This window comes from Lagopus leucura, unplaced genomic scaffold (genome assembly GCF_019238085.1).
Source record: "Lagopus leucura isolate 7727_CA_CO unplaced genomic scaffold, USGS_WTPT01 Super-Scaffold_100012, whole genome shotgun sequence".
Taxonomy (NCBI): domain Eukaryota; kingdom Metazoa; phylum Chordata; class Aves; order Galliformes; family Phasianidae; genus Lagopus; species Lagopus leucura.
In genome coordinates this window covers 19,501,799-19,520,843 of record NW_024962267.1, presented here as the reverse complement: position 1 = coordinate 19,520,843, position 19,045 = coordinate 19,501,799, and the positions used below count along the sequence as shown (strand labels likewise).

Genomic DNA, 19,045 nt, shown 5'->3' with positions numbered 1-19,045 from the left:
TTTCCTCATACATCTTCTCAGTCTTTATTGTTACACAATGAAAATAAACAAATGTCCTTAGGTGAATGAGCAGCGTTATTATTTTGCGCTTATGATGATGAGATATTCTGAGAAATGAGTGGCATGCTGACTCCATCCCCAGCCCCCTTCCTCCAGCGTAGGTGAAAAGATCCTATTATTTCTGATAATTGATGCTGAGGGCTGTGGCGTGCCTCATTTAATCAGCACTGTTCAGCACACTCCAGGGATGTAATTCATGCACACTTTAACATCCAACATGGCTGACAAGGCTTGGACACACAACCTAACGGCTACATCATTTTTTAATCAGCTATCTGAGGACTATTTATCTAATCAACAAAGAGCTCTGTCACGTGGAGACCAGAGGTGACATTAACAAGTCTGTAGTTTCTCGGTACTGCGGTGGAGGAGGATTTGTAGGGTGAGACTGGAGATAGTCAGAGTCTCCTCAGAACAAAAGCATATTCCTACTTAGCAGTGTGCACAAATAATTTAATTTGAGCAACTTGAAGGGGATTAATGTGGTGTTTAGGTGACTGGTATCTGGAGCATCCTTAGAAAATGGTACAGGTATGAAACAGATGGACCATCAGAGACGCACATCAGTAATACAGTAGGTGCTTTTAGAAATAATGATGTCTGATCGTAGGGTGGTAAACATATTTACTGCAGTACCTAACTAATCAAAATTAGATGGGAAAAGTAGATTCATTAACGCAGTACAAATAGCATCTCTATTAAAGAAAGCAAACACTGAAATTTTGTCTGCAAGGGGTTGGTCACAGATGTAAAGTTATTGCCTGAACAAATACGAAGATGTGTGGTAATTGGGAGTCATTAAGCTTAATTGATTCCCAGTTACTCCGTATCTTAACAAAAGGCTGTTCCAAAGCCTAATTCTCTTCATCTGCTGGCATGCCAGCTCTCTCTTTCGGATGTGCACACTTAAAACATACGTGTTCGAGCTAATTTTGCATGCAGCATGTTTGCTAAATAAGTGTAATTCAGCTCACGAAGTGAAATGCTTGGAGTTGTCAGCAAATGGAGGATTGCCTGTGCCTCCAGGTACAGCTGGATGTCATCCCAGAGCTTTAGCTGAAATGGCAAACTGTTGCCACTATTTCATCATCAGGTTTCATTGTAATGGACGGAGACCCAACACGTCATCATATCCCACTAGTTTAAAGTCTTTTCTGCTTAGAGTCATTTTGTGAAGCTCTATTTCGATGCTATTTGGATGTTCAAAGGCCTGTTAAGCTGTTAAATAGCCTGTACAGCTTCCATTTCAGTGGTGTGGATTGCAGTATATGCCTTACAAACTGCAGTCGTGAAGATGAGGACCTGGAAGACAAATAACAGAGTGGGATTGCCTCTGGTCATCCACCCTGAGTCCATCCAGTACCTACAGAGTCATAGCAAGGTCATCCTGGCTCCCTTGCACTCTTACAGGCACAGATACCTTCTGTCCATTAGCAGTTTCCAAGCTGTAGCATTTCTTCACATTAAGCCATAGGTATCCTGTGTTGTGTTTGATTTGTTGAGGCTTTTCATAGAAAGCCCAGCTTTTTATTGGTTTTGCAGCCCAGGTTGTAGATCTGGAAGCTTTATGTCATTCCTGCAGCTGGTGAAACAGAAAGACAAACTGGTGGAGGTCATTTCTTTTACAAAAGAAGCTGGAAAAGCTTGTTTAGAACCAAAAAAAAAAAAAAAGGGGGGGAGTCTTGCTTGCCAAAATTTTATAAGACTGATCAATGCAGATTTTATAAGACTGATCAATGCAGTTGATTCTAGTCTCTTTACTGGTATACTCAAACTAGATGTGTGAGCGTGCCGTATGAGTGACACATCAAGTCACAGATGGGGAAATGGAGAGCAGCATCTCTGTAAGAGCTCAAGAAATCATTTTGAGCCTTCGTCATAAAACCACACGTCAGCCTCCAAGAGTCAAAGCTTTCCCAGTTTTTTCTTAGTGATTTCTTCCTGTGGTAACTGCTGGGAGGAGCTGCCAGGCGATGGCGTGCGCAGTTGGACGTTGCAACAATTAAGGTGTTGTTTTGCAGGGCTGTTAAAAGCAGAGCTCGGAGTCGTTGGGTGACGGATAATGACTTATTGTGCTAGTCCAGATTGAGAGTTTGGAAGCACAAATTAATTTGTCTGGCAAAGGTAAAAGCTTAATCTTGGTGATCTGCATTCTGGAGTTAATGAGCTTGGTGAAGATCAGAAACTGTGCTTCCACTTCATGCCTACACGCTAGTCAGGATGGGGGAACACTTTGATTGCTGCTGGATGTTGTTTTGCTGTCGATGGTGAAGGCAGAGATCAGAGCAAGTGTCGATGTTAATCAGATTTTTCTCAAAACATTATTAAAATCCATTAGTCATTCAGATTGTAGGAGTGTAGCATAGCAGGCGTGAGCTGCAATTTCAGGACAAGGTGAATCAGACACCTGGTGTCTTCTGGGGCACAGGCACCTACATTCCGGGTATTTGACATTTGGGAGAGGTGTTTGGGTTCCTTTGGAACTCTAACTAGGGATGCTTCTTGGTATCTTTGTAAAGAAGATAGGCTTCCAGAAAATGGAATCATAGAACCGTAGAATGGCCTGGGTTGAAAAAGACCACAATGCTCACCCAGTTCCAACCCCTGCTGTGTGCAGGTCACCAACCAGCAGCCCAGGCTGCCCAGAGCCACATCCAGCCTGGCCTTGAATGCCTGCAGGGATGAGGCATCCACAGCCTCCTTGGGCAACCTGTTCCAGTGCCTCACCACCCTCTGGGGGAAAAATGCTTCAACAAATCAATCTACCATAAAGATCTTTCTAATTACGAAGCTTTGTTTCTGTTAAATAATGAAGCATTTTTAATAGATTTTTATTGGAATCCAGTTCTGTCTTCCTCGGTTTTGTTTGTATATACACATGTACATGGAACAGAACATTCTGGTATATAAGCCAATGACAGATCAAGCAAATAACAACATCTAGTGCCTGCTTAGGCCTTGTTTGTAGGCAGCAGAAATTTATAGTTAGGCTGTAATTCTGAAGGCAGTCAGGATAGGATGGCTGGGCCAGGCCCTGCTGGTCACACATGCATCAATCACCCCACAGAAGCTGCATTTGGCACTGTCCAAGCCCTAATGGTGATAATATTATTGGATTCTCAGAGATAGCAGAGCACCACAAGGAAGCAGGCCAGAGTCTAATCAGTGCTAAAGGACGCACTGGGATGTATCAGGACCTCAGCATCACTGAAAAAAGAGTCCATTCCTTTAAAAAGAGGAAAAAGGCATGACACTTAACACATTAAAATGGATTATTTCATCAATAGGTTAATGGGAAACCAGGCTGCAAGTTCACTTCCTGCTTATATATCCATACCTGAACATGTGATTAAAATATGAAAAATGAAAACAGACTAGGAGGAGGTCTTTGTATACTGGAAACAGTCTTTCTTTTCTAAGCATGCCAAACCTCGATTTTGCCTATTTATATGTAAATTTTTTTTTTTTATTTTTTTTTTTTTTTCTTTTTCAGGAAAAACAAGGTTTCAGCTGGGAAATGGTGCCTCTCTGGTTGCTGGTACCTGCTGGGACTTGTTAAACATTTCTAAAACGGAAGGTTTTTCATATTGAAGGATGCGTATAATGAAAATATTTTTAGATTTGATGAACCTTAATTTGTAGACAGATCTAATGTAGCTTTTCTTTGATGGGAGCAATGAGGCCCTGGCCCGGGCTGCCTGGATTGCTGTGAATGCCCAGGGCCAGGTTGGATGGGGCTTTGGGCAGCTTGGTCTGTGGGAACCAGATGTGCAGCCTGAGTTCTTTGGGACATTAAAAAATATCTGTTAAATTTAGAAAGAAAATTCTGACAATATTTTCTCGCACTGCTGGCTACGTTACGTGGTGTTCTACTAGGATGAGGTGCTGATGGGGTCTTATTCCAGACTTACCGTGGGTTTCTTTGTAATAAGCTGAATTAGAGTGGAGGAATGTTGAGGGAGAAAATATGGCTGAGAAATTAATCATAATTAATAGCAGTGTAAGTGGCACTGTCTTTTTTAGAAGCCTCATATCTGAGCTCAAGGCTCTCCCCTGTCTGTGGGCAGAATTTCTTTACTAAGAGAGTGGTGAGGTGCTGGAACAGCTGCCCAGAGAGCTGTGGATGCCCCGTCCATCCCTGGAGGTGTTCAAGGCCAGGTTGGATGGGGCCCTGGGCAGCCTGGGCTGCTGTTAAATGTGGAAGTTGGTGGCCCTGCATGTGGCAGAGGGGTTGGAGCTTCGTGATCCTTGAGATCCCTTCCAACCCAACTGGTCTGTGATGACTCTGTAATGAAGGTCCTTGCGAGCTGCTGAGAAGGAGATCTGGATATTCATCCAGTTCTTGCTGGTCACAGAGATCTCTTCCTTGATGCTGCAGAACAGATTTTACAAGGTGAGGTGACTGGAAGGCTTGCAGAGGTATCACTTAGCAGATACATCATTCCCTCCTTGTATGTGGGATGGCCCAGGGTAAAGGAGCAACTCATCTGGCTGATTCTCCCTCTTAAATGGCACCGTACTGCAGTTGTTTTGTCTGGTTATGTGTCCCTTGTACAAACGCATTGTGCCTTTTTATTTCTGCTGCTCTTTTTGTCTGTTCCAATAGCAGGTCCATCTGGTCTTGCTAGATCTTGTCACCTTTTAGAGATCTAAAAGTCATTCCCAAGAAAGAAGCCTTCCATACGGTGTGAGGATTTGAGAGGCTGTTTAGTCCTGTGTGCACTTTGTGTGTAGCTCTTCACACGTAACAGGCTTGTGCTCGTATTTTACTTCACATGCTATTTTGATGTTTCTTTTCTCCCCTTTTTTCATATATATATTTTTTTTCCTTTATTTTTATTCTATTCTCTTTGTTTTCTCTCCCCCTTCTGCTCTCTGGATGCAGCCAAACGCAAAGCTTGGAAACTAAACCGTGTTGGTAGCCTGCGAAATATATACAGCAGCAGCAGCACCAACACTGAAGGTAACAAAACCACACGTTGTAGATGAACAACCCCTCTCTAACCTTTTTTTTACCCCCTTCTCTGGAAGTTGTCCTCCTTGCGTCTCCCACCAAATGCAGGAATGGAAATCAAATTTGCCCAAAGCATGTGTGCTTTCATCTTATGTTTGCAGAGTCATTCCAGCGGTCTTTTCATCTTTCTGTTTGCCCATTTTATTTTACCATTCATGTTCCTTTCAGCTTACTTAAATTCTGACCTTTCCCTCTAGTCGTGGAGTGGTGATGTTTAAATTACTTCAAGAACCCATTTTCTTCCTTTATTTATTTATTTCTTGATTTTTCCCCTTTCTACATGTGGCCACTCAATGTAATATTTCCGAAGTTATTACAGTTTTTAAAAGTGTTAGTATCAGGTGTAATGATCTGTAGCCTAATACAATGGTGTGCCGTGACATTTAAGCAACAGTCTTAATTTGTTTTGTGAAAGCGTTCTCCATAATGCTCTTTGCAGCTCTAATCCAAAGGCGAGACAGTGCCGGGTCATTTGCATGTGCTGCTCTTGCTTGTAAATTCTGTATATTGTTGTATTTCTAAAGGTCGTGCGGTGCCAAAGTTCACAAATTGACTTACGTTGCTCTTTTTTTTTTCCGCCGAAGACAGCCAGCGTGGCTTTTGTATGAGAGCACATTGGATTTTTCTTCCCCCCTCCACCACCTCCATTTGAACAACATAATTATAAACTTCTTTTTATTTTTTTCTCTCTTTTTTTTGTTACTCTTACAAATGTCCAAAGGTCAGAATGAGTCGGAAGCCGGGAGAGGAGAAAAACCCTCTGCCACCATCTCCAGCAGCATGTAAGAGGGACGGTGTAAGAAATACGGAATGCAAAATAGGTCACAACTCAGTACTCTCCATACAATGCTGGGAGAGGGGGGAGATATATATTTTTTTTCTTCACTTAAGTGCAAACCAAATGGGTCAAGTAATCGCGAGCGCATGCCCTAACACTAATTGACTTATTTTGGAATGATTATAACTGTAATATTTTTCTTAATGTCACTGTTTTCTGGGCTGTTGGTTTTAGTGATTGCCAAGCAGTGGCATTAAATCTCTTGTAAATTTTAAATTGCATGCTATTTCTGTAAACAAGTCCCTCTGTTCACATCCTGATCATTAACCTTTGGTGATTTATATCACCGTCCTTTTTTTTGCACAATTACTGCTGGATTGCTGCTGGATGCCATGTTCTCACTGCCAAATAAAGTGTACGTGGGAAACAAAAGTGGGATTTTACGGCGGCTTGTTAAGGAGGCTTTTTTAATTATAATTTTGTTTTATTCCTCGTCGTAAATGGAAAATTATTACCTTTCAAGCAACAGTTGCAAATGCGGTCTGTTTTGATCATGTTGTTGTCTCTTCCAAGTGCAGAATGAGAGAAGAAGGTGATTGGACGTTAATACTTTGCTTTCTTTTACTATTTAATACGAAAATAAGTAGGTTGTTGTTTTTTGTTTAATTAACATGAATATCATTTTGTATTTGTGTGCTGGCTTTTGTTTCTTCTTTAAATCAGTGTGCAGGCACGCTTGCTGTTACAGGGTTACTCCTGGAGAAACTTGGGGGTTTATGTGCACCTGTCATTAAAGTGTAAGCTTGATATGTGTGTAAAGATATCCCTTGTGTAGCACAGACTAAAATCTTGGGGTTTAAGGCCTGTCTAGTCTGAAGAATCTTCCATTGCACTAATCCAAGCATCTGTGGAAGGCATGTTGAATAAACAACCTTATGGGAACAGGTTCCTGATAACCCTGATCCAAAGGGATTTGGGAGATGCCATCAAAGCAAAATTCTGGAGTTTGGCAAGTGTATCTCTTTTGGAAGTCTTACCCCTACTGAAAATGGAAGGGTCTGATGTTCTCCATAATTCTGCATCTCTGGGCCCGCGTGCTTCCCCTCAGTGCCATAGCTGCAGTTGTGAGACTGGCAAATGCAGAGTTAATGAGCAGTGTAAGTATTAAAAGCCACATGTTTAGATAATTATGCCTTCAAAAAAGAAAACGTTGATAGGAAATGACAGTCCAGAATAACAAATCTGCTTTAGTTTTTAGCACGTGCTCGCTCAGTTGCACTTCTGCATTGTTACAAAGCAAAGGTATTACCATCATGCAGGATTTTCAGAAGCTTTTCTTGGCTACTTTGTAATTCTGGCACTGTGATGTAGGTCTTTAGCGTGTTTCCACGTAGGAAAACCTCCAGTGAAGAAGGAGAAGGCACAGATGTGCGTGCTGCAACTGTTCCATAGGTGCTTAGCAGAGGGGAGCATCTGCACGAGCCTCAGTCTGGTGGGTCACTCGTGCTTTCTGCCTGCACAAGGTCACCTTTTGCTCTATGCCATGCTGAGCTTGAAAGTGGCCACTCTGTTTAAAAGCTGTTGATGCTCTTGCAGCGATGCTGCACCTGTGCAGAAAGTTCACGTTGGCTTAAGCCCTGCAGATGGGGAGGAAGATGGCTGTTAGAGCACTAAAGATGAGCTCTGCCTGGTCGGCTTAGCCAAGAAAGGTCTTTATCTTTGAAACACGTATGGTTTAAAAAGTGAACTGCAGGCTTGAAGCACACTAGGAAACACCTATTGCAAGTACAGACTTGCATGCTGCATGAACTGAATGTAAAAATGACTTCATGGTGCTCTTTGAACCATGTTGTCCTGGCATCCAAATAAAGTAAGTGCATATGGTGGGGGGAGAGCGTCTGTCCCTTGAGCTAGAAACAAGCCTTTCATCATCAGTTTGTCATTGATGGGCAGTGATACAAAACACTGGTACTGAAACATTCTTCCAGTGGAACACAACCTTTATCAAGAGCTGTGGGCAACTGCTAGCAGAGCTATATTGTCCTGATAGGGTTGATTTTCAGAACTAATTAGATTTAGACACTGGGTTTGGAAAGGGGAGAAGTATTAGCATAGTCATGCCCAGTGGGACGTGGCACAAATATTTCTTTAATTGATGCTGCTAATAAACATACTTATCTTCCAACTTACAGGGATAATTTACATCAAGTGGCAAAAGGTAGTGATAGTTCTCATGACGTAGTACATAAATAACACTTTTGTTGTGAACAAACTGTATGTTGTAAACATCCAATGTTGATTGCTAGGGAAGTTTTTCGTTATCATCTTCAAGAACAAAAGGCTGTGGGTTATTAAGGAAGGATGCTGGCATGGAATGAGTGTCAGTGTTACTTCAGACAGCACTGGATGGGTTTGAAGCCGCAACCTCAACTACAGAAGATGCTTGATGGGTGTTTGAAACACGCCATTGAGCCTTCAGGTTCTATACTTATTGTTTCTGGTATCGTGCACCAGATGTGCACAGCGACTTGCTATTAATTTACCAAGGTAGCATTGATGACGACTGCATTGTGCAGATGCACAAGCTGGCATGAAAAGGGCTGGTTGTAAGCCACTGCCTCAGAAGTCAGAACTCCAGTTCTGTTTCTGACTGCCAAAATAGTGGGCCCAGGAGAAATGCCCTAATCCTGGCAAGTCTTCATTTTACACCCATGGAAAAGCAGCACTAGTGTTTCACTGAAAAGCAAACCTTTGGAATGGGTGCAGTTTCTGGCTGCAGGGTGCCTGGCAGAATGGCACCCATACCTTCTGCTGGCATGAGGCTGTGCCCATGGCTCCACACCAGAGTTGCATGATGTCTGCAGCTACTTGTGCAGTTCCTAACAGTGAGGATGAAAGGAATGGGAAGGGGAAACAGCAAACACGTATGGCCAGCATTTAGAACTGCTCTTATTGGTCTGCCAAGACACGTGCTGCTGCTGGATGTGTGCTTTGCTGTGTTTCAGCAGACTTAACCCAGCTCTCTGAAACAAGTTACAGGCTGAATGTATCCTGTGATTATTTTGTGTCCTTTTCTAACAGAGTGCCTGCTTGTTTCCCCTGCAGAATGCCCACAAGGAGTTGTGTATGGTGTTCCACAAGCAGGTGGGCTGTAGCAGCACACGTTGTTTGGCAGAGGACAGTAAATGTTGACTTGGGTTGAACACAGTAACCTTCCTTCAGAGGGATAACAGTGAGAGCAGCGTGTGCAGAACAGAGTAGCACCACGTAGTGCCTTCAGGGTGGCTCCCACGCCTCTCTATGCAATCTGGTGTAGTCTTCCTGGTTGCACATCCTCTAGTGGAAGAAAAGCCTCACCAATGCTTTGGGTTCTGTATCACATTCTTAATGCTTCCAGCTCATTTCTCATTTCAGCCACCTCTCTCCTCGCTCACGCAGCAGCCCCACAACGCAACATTTGAGACATCTCCTGTCCTGTAATAACTTCCAAATGTAAATCAGTTGCAGCTGTTTCTTAGCACTTTAACCCTTTGTCTGCTGAGCCTCCAGGAAATAATTGATGACTGATTGGCCCATTAACCTTTTTAAAAAAAGTTTGACAGCCTGGACTTGTGTAATGAGGAGGGATTCCTGGTGAAATCAGCTTGATGGCTGAGTTGCTTGCCCCTGAGGATGAAAAATTAGCCCCACAGGACCTCGTCTGCATAGAAACTGGACACAATTAGTGTAATATCCGGTGTTATTAATGTAGTTTGGAGTAATTGGGCAGGTTGATTTCGACAGGTTGATGGTGCTAAAATACTATTACAGTGGACCTTTCTATGAATGACCGTTAAACATGGAAAACCGTTTAATAAAATGTTGTGATTGGGCTCCTAGGGATTTAAATAGCACTACCTGTAATTTTACTAAAGGCTAAAACTGACCAATTCCACTCTGCTGCCTGGCTTTTTCTGTTTGCTTTTGTGATGGGTCCGGATTTACAGATCACTACCTGCGTGGCACATCTGGTTTGCTCATTGCTCTCTAGGTGATGTGATGTGGGCTGTGCTGCTTTGTTTCCCTGAGCAGGGAACTCCTGCAAACTTGTTCTGTTGTCAGCAGTGTTGTCAGCCCACTTGCTGATGAAGTGAAGTCGTTCCAGCCCAGCCCTAACACATCCCCACAGTACTGGCACAAACTCATTGACGTGTGGACTTGGCCATCCCCAGTAACCACAGCTGCAAGGTTTTCCAGCTTTTGTCACGGTGTCATCTGGTCACAGCAGCAAAGGTCAGGAGATTAAACGGGAGCCTTCCCTTTGAGATAAGGGTGCTTTGTGTGGAGGATAACCAGGAAATGGCTGATGGTGGTCCCAAATGTGTGTCTCCATTGTGCAGTAGGTCTTCCATGAGCAGAGGAATGACTTCGGTGCAGCATTTTGTGCAAAGCTTGCAGGGATACTGTTTGAGGATGGGATTTCAAACCTCCCTTACAGGCTAGGCTGGATTGCAGAATTTGTTGTTCATAACCAATTCCTAGGTATGTGATCAGGATTACTAGGTGGGAGAATTCAGTCATGCTGTATCTTGGATCTGTACACCTCTTTCAGGTCCTGAAACTGTAAATCTGGGAAATCACTGCATACTTGGATGCTGAAATTTTGGGCCAAGCTGTGACAGGATTACTGTAGAGATTAAATATGTGCTTGTTGATTATTAAACACATTAGCTCTGTCCATGCTGATGTCTCCTCTTGTTATGCATCCCAATAGGGTGTTCTTGCTTTTTGCACATTGAGGGGTCCTGGCCACCATACTGATGCACTCACCTCAGTAGCACCTGCAATGAGTAATTGCTGTGAAAATCTTTGAGCTTAACATTTCTGTTTCTTTTGCTGTTCCTGGATTTCTTCCTCCTGGTATGCACTTTATTGAAAACTTTGCATTCCTCTTCATGCCTCTAATCGTATACCAGCACAGGGAAGCACTGTGTATGGAAGAGGTTGCACTCTATATAGAAGATTGCTCTGAGCTGGAGGATTCAGTGGCAGCATTTGTTGCTGCTGTATAAACAACTGCAGGTCGTCGTAGCAAAGTGAATATGACACGTTGAATAATTTAAAGTAATTTAATGTAATTGAACATAAGATAACATAAAACATCATAACATAACATAATGTAATGGCGTCCCACGCTGTCCCAGTCCAAGGTGTTGTTGGTGGACAGCCCAGGTTTGGAGGGGTTGGGCTGGGGCCGATGCCCCTGGAGCACTGCTGCTGCTCTGTGTGAGGGCCGGCGAGGAGCCCAGGGCTACAGGTAGCCTGATTTGTTGGCTGTGGCCGTGTCTCCTGCTGCACCACGTGGGCCGGTTTCTGCAGATGCTCCCATTTTTGCTGAGCCCACCCAGCTTCACCTAGCGCGAGCGCTTTTGTTCTGGAGCATCCTTGCTCTGCGGCAGCTTCCTCTTGGTGGCTCGGATGCTGCCAGTGCTCTGCTGGTGTCCACTGGTGGTGCAGGCAGGGGCTGGGCACTCGGCTGAGTGATCATCCATGCCCGGGATGTCATCCGGGACCTCTTTGGGTGCCACTTCTGGAAGAGGAAGAAAATCGCCACGGGGTTAAAGCCGGCTTCCCCACACCAAATGGGTGCAAACACTCCCCTGCCAGCTCTGCTGCCCCCAAACTCACCGCTGTTCATCCAAGCCAGGAGGTCACTGATGCTGGTGATGTCCTCCGGGATGTCTGAGCTGGTGGTTGCTGCTGGAAAAGCAAGAAGATCCTCTGTGAGGCAATGCCATCTTTCCCACAGCCACCCAGTGCAGCCAGCCTGCCGCCCGCTCTGCAGCCCCCAAACTCACCACCTGATTCCAGCGCTGTGATGCTGCAGGTGAGAGGAGCCGTGGTGGGATGGGGGCACATGCTGATGGATGCTGGATGCCCCTGGTCCTCCGTGTGCACCACGGCGTCTCCAAAGGACTCCTCCTCCTGCTCTAGGATAGTGGGCAGGGTGCCGGGCACGAAGAGCACCTGCTGCTGCACTGGAGGTCCTTGGAGGACAGTTGAGGAGCCGGGCTGGCTGGCAGCCTGCAGCGGGCAGCTGCCTGCGGGCTGCGGGGGCTGCCCACGCAACGCGGCCCCAGGCTGCGGCCCCATCGGCTGCTGGGGCTGCATCGTCCCTGCCACTGGGGGGTGATCCCAGCAGTGGGCAGGGGCATTGGGGGGAGGCATACCCGGCTTCATGCCCCCGGGTAGGAGCAAGAGCAGGGGTAACTCCTGCTGCCCAGGTTGCAGTTGACCCACAACTATGGGCAGCCCCTCAGGAGTGACCTGAACCACAATGGGAGGCACCCCCTGAGGTGGGAGCTGACCCACGGTTGGAGGCTTTCTCCCACGTGGCCGCTTACCCACAGCTGGGGGCTTCCTCCCACGTGGTCGCTTACCCACAGTTGGGGGCTTCCCCCCAGGTGGGAGCTGACCCACAACTTGGGGCACCCCTCCAGGTGGCAGCTGAACCACTGTTGGGGCCATTCCCCCAGCTGGGAGCTGACCCACAACTTGGGTTATCACCCCAGGTGGGAGCTGACCCACAACCTGGGGGACCCCCCCAGGTGGCAGTTGAACCACTGTTGGGGCATCACCCCAGAGGGCAGCTGACCCACAACTTGCGGGACCGCCCCAGGTGGCAGCTGAACCACTGTTGGGGCCATTCCCCCAGGTGGGAGCTGACCCACAACTTGGGTTATCACCCCAGGTGGCAGCTGAACCACTTGGGAGACCCCTGCAGGTGGCAGCTGAACCACTTGGGGCATCCCCCCAGGTGGGAGCTGCACTCCCTGTCCTTGGACACCTGGTACCCCAGGCCAGACAGAAGCCTGAGGCACCACGTAGGTGACATTGGGGACAGGGAGGGGTTGGGTTGACACTGGCCCTGCTACGCTGCTGTTGGTCTGCATTGCAGCAGTGGTCAGTGGAGGCACAAAGGATCCAGGGATAATCGCGTCGGGTGTCGGAAGCACCGTCGGCATCCGTGGAGAAATTCTCTCTGTGGAGAAATGCCCAGATGGGCGCTGGGGTGAGATCTGGGGCACTGGCATCCCCTGGAGGGCCGCCGTGCCAGGAGCAGAGGGAGCCTGCTGCCTTACCTGCCAAGGTAGCTCGAGAGTGGCAGTGGGGGGTTCCGTGACCGCTGGGGTCAGCCCCCCTCCCCTGAGGTCACAGTGCACCTCTGTGACACAGTCCCGTGGTGACACAGGCATTGCTCTGTGCCTGCCTTGCTTGCTGTAGTTGCTTAATGCAGCCTTCCATTGTTTCAAAGGAGATTATAAAGAGAAGGGAAACGAACTTTTTGTGTGGTGATGGTGATTGGACAAAGGGGGAATGGTTCTAACGTAAAGGAGGGGAGATTTGAGTTAGGCGTGGGGTGGGATTCCGTCCCAGTGCAATGGTGGAACAAGGCCGAGTCCTCCTGGTGTAACTGAATGCATATAAATGCATGGGGCGGGATGATATCCATCCTGGGGCTCTGAGAGAGATGGCTGATGTGGCTGCCAAGCCACTCTCCATCATATTTTAACAACAGCGGCTGTCCGGTGAAGTCCCTGGTGACTGGAGAAAGGGAAACGTTGCTCCCATGTTTAAGAAAGGGTGAGGGTGGTGAGCCTCAGCTCTGTGCCTGGGAAGATCATGGAGCAGATCATTTCCATCCTTCCTCTCCTAACAGAGATGGCTGTGAGGTCCTGGGCGATGCGTTGGACTGCAGTGAGGGCAGTGATGGGCAGCTCTGGCTGCAGGGCCACTGCTGGGGAGCAGGTCAGGAGAAATGTGAGGAGCAGAAGAGAAATATGTGCATCTTGTTCAGATTGCTTACCCCAGCATTAAAACATTAATACTTTGCTTTCCTATTTAATACAAAAATCTCTTATTTATTAAGACTCTGGAAGTACAAAGATTTTATCATTTAGAAGCCACTAAAAAGCCTAAGAATGACGCATCTCCTAAACTGGACTCTACAGGGAGCTGCTGCATGTGAGATTCACTTTTCCATGTCCTCGTCTGCCAGTGTTCTCTGGTCTTTGTGAGGCCTCTCTTCCCTTCAACAAGGCTTTCTGGAGGTGCTTCAGTTGTTGTTCTGCAATGCTGTGTTATCCTACAGTAGTAGGACAGGCAGCACATGGGACTGCGAAGGGAGGAAAACTAATTATCCCACAGGTGAAAAAATGACTTCCATTGAGCAGCAGTACTGCATTTAAAGCCAGCTCTAGATTTGTCACATCTTTATATGCTTATAGATGACAAGGTAATGCAGGAGTTCCGTGGCCCTGGATGTCTGATAAGTCATCAGTAGACAAGTGAATGCTTTTTGCAAAGCCCATTATGTCTGATGCTCACCAGAACTTTGTGCTCTGTTGTAATCTTCCTTCCATGCTTCATGCCTGCCCTTCCTGATTCCACCATCTCAGCCTCCTTGACTTTTTTTGATTTGATTTTGGTATCCCATGTGTAGGTAGAGCATGTCCGTTTAGTTTAGGTTTGTTGGTGTTTTCATACACTGCAGTGCTTTGGCCTGAATACTTGTCCTTATTCCGTAGTGGCCCTGAGGGGTTTTCACTGACCCTTTCTGCTAGCTTCTTAGATCATTTTCTCATCTCTCCCAATGTGAATAGGTTGAACTGATTTTAATCCTGTGTTATAATCTAGTGTATTTGTGCTGTAGACCGAAAATGCACGTATCTGCTTTCAACACATCTCTGCACGTACAGACGTGGTGGAAGGAAGAGCACAAACTCTTAAACTTTGTATTGTCAACTCTCTATAATGCATTCATCCTTTTAGTTATTTTGTGGCACACTTTGTGAGTTGTTTTTTTTACAGTGTGTAGCTCTTAGCATGTCAGGTTGAAGTCTAAATGATGCCTGTTAGCCACTTTGTGACTGGATAGACTCAACACTGAACAGGCAAGTGCACACAAGAACTGTATATTTGAACAAAATAGTACTTCATTCATGTAATGTTTTGAGACAAAAATGCTGGATCTGTGAGTTGTTTTTGATGCATTGTGCGGCTTCAGGGTTGGATTTACTTAGCCTAAAATCTCCGACATTCAGACTTGCACTTGCTTAGGCCTGTTTGTTGATATCCTTAAACTTAAACCTTTCTCCTATTGCATGTCTTTTTTCAGAACAAGAAGAAAACTTTGAGTTTATCATTGTCTCTCTCACTGGCCAGACTTGGCACTTTGAAGCTACCACATACGAAGAAAGAGATGCGTGGGTACAAGCCATAGAGAGTCAGATCTTGGCCAGTTTACAGTCCTGTGAGAGCAGCAAGAACAAGGTATGGCACATGGAGTAACACTGAGAATAAGCAGTAGGTGGTTGATCATCGAGCAAAGCAAAATCAAGAACACTGAGCTTGAAACATCTCCTAGAGAAAAACACGTAGTGTTAGAGCTGCACACTATCCGTCTAAGCAATGTGTTTGCAAGAGGGAAACTCAGGTTTTACAATGAATGCCTGCTTTCATTACCCCATCCTACCAGCATGGGTGTTTTGCTTGTTTCCAGTGTATGTTTCCAATAATAATTGGGATAATAATGTTTGATTCCATTACACATTTCTGAGATGGTGAAAAATCATAACCTATTTGGTTTTGTGTCTGACTCCCATGGATTTATGTGTACCTTAATGTTTACATTAAGGGAGCACAACAGAGAAATCTGTATGCTAACACCTGTGTTTAGAGCACTTACACAAAGTGAGGCAAAGAATGGCTGGTAGCAGTCACTATCCAGTGCCTACAGAGAAGATTGGCTTTTGTATAAAAGTAGAATCGATTGTTAAGATTCTGATTGTAGAGGGGACTTTTCTGATTATATATACTCAATATAAGTATACTTAAGCATACTCAACCTGCTACAGAGGTTTTCTTCTGTAAGGTAGGTCCACGGTCTCAAAACATGTCAAAAGAACTAACTGAAATACTGTAAGTACAGCAAGTAGGGGTGCAGTAGATGTTGTTGTGATGGAATATCTCCACATGGCCTTTTTTTTTTTTGTCATTTGAAAATTATGTTCATAGAGTCCCTAGTTTGTCGATTTTATTCTCAGAAAGCCCCCAGGTGGTTTAATTGGGAAGAGCTGAACTAGCACATGGTGACAGACCCTGCGGATCTGAGCAAAGAGCATTGGCCAAGGACTTCAGGATCCCTGTTCGTTCAGACTTGACCTGAGCTCTGTGTTGTTTTTTTTCCCATTTGCTGACAGTGGTGCTGACTAACCCTGTTTATTGCTCTCTTGTTCGTTCCGTACGCCTTTCTTCACATTTCCAGTCGCGCCTGACAAGTCAGAATGAGGCCATGGCCCTTCAGTCGATAAGGAACATCAGAGGCAATTCCCACTGCGTGGACTGTGAAGCACAGAGTAAGTACAGCTGCTTCTGGAGGCAGTGTGGTGTGTTGTGCTTCAGAAAGCTGCCCTCCTTGGTTCCTTGGCCAAGAGATAGGTGAACGTCCACCATGGGCTTTGTCTTTTTTGGCATTACCTTCCATATATGTTCACCTCTCTTCTTCATTGTGCAGTTTGCTTAATCAGATTGATTTCATGTTAATTTATATTTAATATACACTCTGTCAGATAAGTCTAATTTGTTTTCTTCCCTCTTGTACTTACCTCTTCAAACGTGGACATGTCTTCTCCACCCAAAGCAGGAAGAAAATGGAAGTAGCTGATGTCAAAGAACAAACTCCTTTTTCCTTTTCTTCACAGGAAAGCGAAGACATGTGTACTGTGGTCATATTTTCAGAGAATTAAAGCTTAATGTGTGAGGTTTTTTTGTTTGTTGGTTGGTTTTAGAATTACTCATCAGAAGAAACAAAGGTTATTCCTTGTTGTATGTGGATACCAGAAAACTGATTTGAGAGTTATTTCCTTTCTATGTCTCTTTCCCCCCCCTTTTTTTTTTAACACATATCTAATGTTCAGAAATGTTCTCAAGAATACTTTGAGCTGCTCTTCACCTCACTAACCCCAGCTGAGGTCATTATTCTGTTGCTCTTTAGTTCCAGAGGTTTGTAACAAAGCCATAAAAAGGAAGTACTCTTGCTCTAAAGCAATTAGTTGTAGGAGCAGAAGGACTGAGAACTCCTGCATTTTTACTTCTTTGATATCTGTAAGTCAGAACTTTTCTTGTGATTTTACATGTGCTTAAAATGGAAAAATATTCATTTATTTTTCTTTGAGTACTTTTTTTTTTTAAGATGTACTGTTTAAGGTTTTGACTCCTTGTCTCAAGCCATTTAAACTTCCTAGTTAAATTTAAAATGAACATTCATACAGATGTGCAAGTGCTTTTGCACGATTAATTTCCTGTCTCCATAGCTAGCAATTTAGCTGATTCAGTCATCCACACAGCAAACAAACCTATTGTGCCCTGCTTCATCCTCAAAAGGTCTGAAGGAAGGTGGTTAGCACATTCACAGACATTTCCAGTCCATGCCATCAAAATGTTCTTCACACATAGATTGATTTTAATTGATTCTTTTGAAAATTGTCAGATATTCATATTCTGATGGCTCAGGAACAAAGGCAGCTGCTCTGTCCCCAGCAGTTCAGCCTGCAGGGATATGAGCTTGGCTGGACTAGTCTTTGAGTACCAGTCTCAGACTGTCAGAACAGCTTGTTGACCTGCTTGGAGGAGATCACCGGTGGAAATGCCACAGGTTTACCAACACTGATGAATTAAGGACTTTATGTTCCACTGTCTGGTAAACCAAGGTGTGTTAAGCAAGGAAAAAATCTTAGTTTGGCTGGTATTTTAACATGTGTAGACCACCAAAAAGATGTGTGTTTCTTCACATTCTTTCCTATTAAGCTGTAGTCATTCAGATTTATTCCAAGGTTTTGGTATAGCACAGGGAATAGCTGTATAAGATGCTGTGCTTTGTTTAGCGAGGATGAGGTCTTCAAGTGACCAAGACGTAAGTTTTGTTTCTCTGAAGTATCTGAACAGACCAATGGCAGTGTGACTGATTCCTGCTCCAGCCCTTACAGATGTGGGCAGCATTTTCCTAAACCCTGCTAACTGGTTACCCAAGCAGAGTAGAAAAGTGTGATTCATTTACTGCAAACATGTCCTTCCAATCGTTTTTTTTTCTCCTTTTCCTGTCAGCCTAGTTGTTCCTCATCCAGATTGCTCCTTGGGGCCAGCTGGCCAGCAGAAGGGACATGCCAGGAGCACACTGCAGAGGGCAGGATGGGCATGTGCTTTTTGCCAGGCCTTGGTTGTACGGCTTGGGAGTTGGAGGGTGATTTTTGGAACCTCAGCTGGAAACTGAATTCGTAGTTCGTATTCCTGGAAATGATTCAAACCTTCAGTCCCCCTTGCCTTTTGGCCTCCCTACTTTTAAGGCTGCTGTATTTCCCTTGAAAAATCTGGGCTGGTTCCGAAGCGATGTGCATTAGAACGTAAAGCTGTGCTCGCTGTGAGCCTCAGCCTGCTCCTCTCGTTGCCAGCATTTGCTTTTTTTCCCTTTCTGCCTTACCCCAGAGCGCTTTGCATCACAAACACCGGCGCTGCTGTGGAAAGCTGACGTAATTTGCATCCTCACAAAGCCAGATGTTTGACAGCAAAGGAATACGAGATGTTGCTGTCCCTCGGTTCTATTCAAGAGCCATCAATCTTCCACTTCAGAAGTCTCATTCTTCCTCTTTCTAGAGCTGTTTGGCTTTTTAGCACTTCATTACAGCGCTTTGTTTCACTGGGGAATTGCTGCTTTGTTGTACTGGTGTGCTGCAGGCTGCTGGCCCTTTAGCTGCCCTGAGCTGAGCTTTGTCAAACTCCTGTCCTAACTTTCCTGTCCCGGGGCTGAATTTCTGCCCACAGCTCCATTTCTGCCTCCTCCCGTTGTAAAGATGCCAGAGGATAAACTTGTCTCACTCCTCTGAGGTGCCTCATCAATTCTCTTGCTTTCCTCTAAAAACAAGAGTCTCATCATGGCTTTTCCATGCCAACAGTCTATCTAGTGGTACTTTTTGGATTTGACAGCCAAACACTGAAGCGCTGATTTCAGCAGCCTGTCAGACCCATCACCAGATTCCTTTTTTTTCTGTATGTGGAATAAAATTCTCAAAGGATTGAAAAGCTAGGCCTTTTTCTCACTCTTTGCTTCAGCTCTGCAAGACGCTGCTCCTCCTTCCCCAACCAACTGCTGCTCCTCC

The 19,045-nt window shown here is 45.1% G+C and overlaps 1 protein-coding gene across 7 annotated transcripts in view; it reads left to right on the top strand.

Moving 5' to 3' along the window:
• AGAP1 (ArfGAP with GTPase domain, ankyrin repeat and PH domain 1) overlaps positions 1-19,045 on the top strand; it is a 287,855-nt gene that overhangs the window by 227,250 nt on the left and 41,560 nt on the right. For all 7 annotated transcript variants that reach the window (XM_042874292.1, XM_042874293.1, XM_042874289.1 and 4 more), the window contains 2 exons: positions 15,010-15,164; positions 16,159-16,249. In XM_042874292.1, the coding sequence (XP_042730226.1) occupies positions 15,010-15,164; positions 16,159-16,249 (246 nt within the window). The remainder of the gene's footprint in view (positions 1-15,009; positions 15,165-16,158; positions 16,250-19,045) is intronic.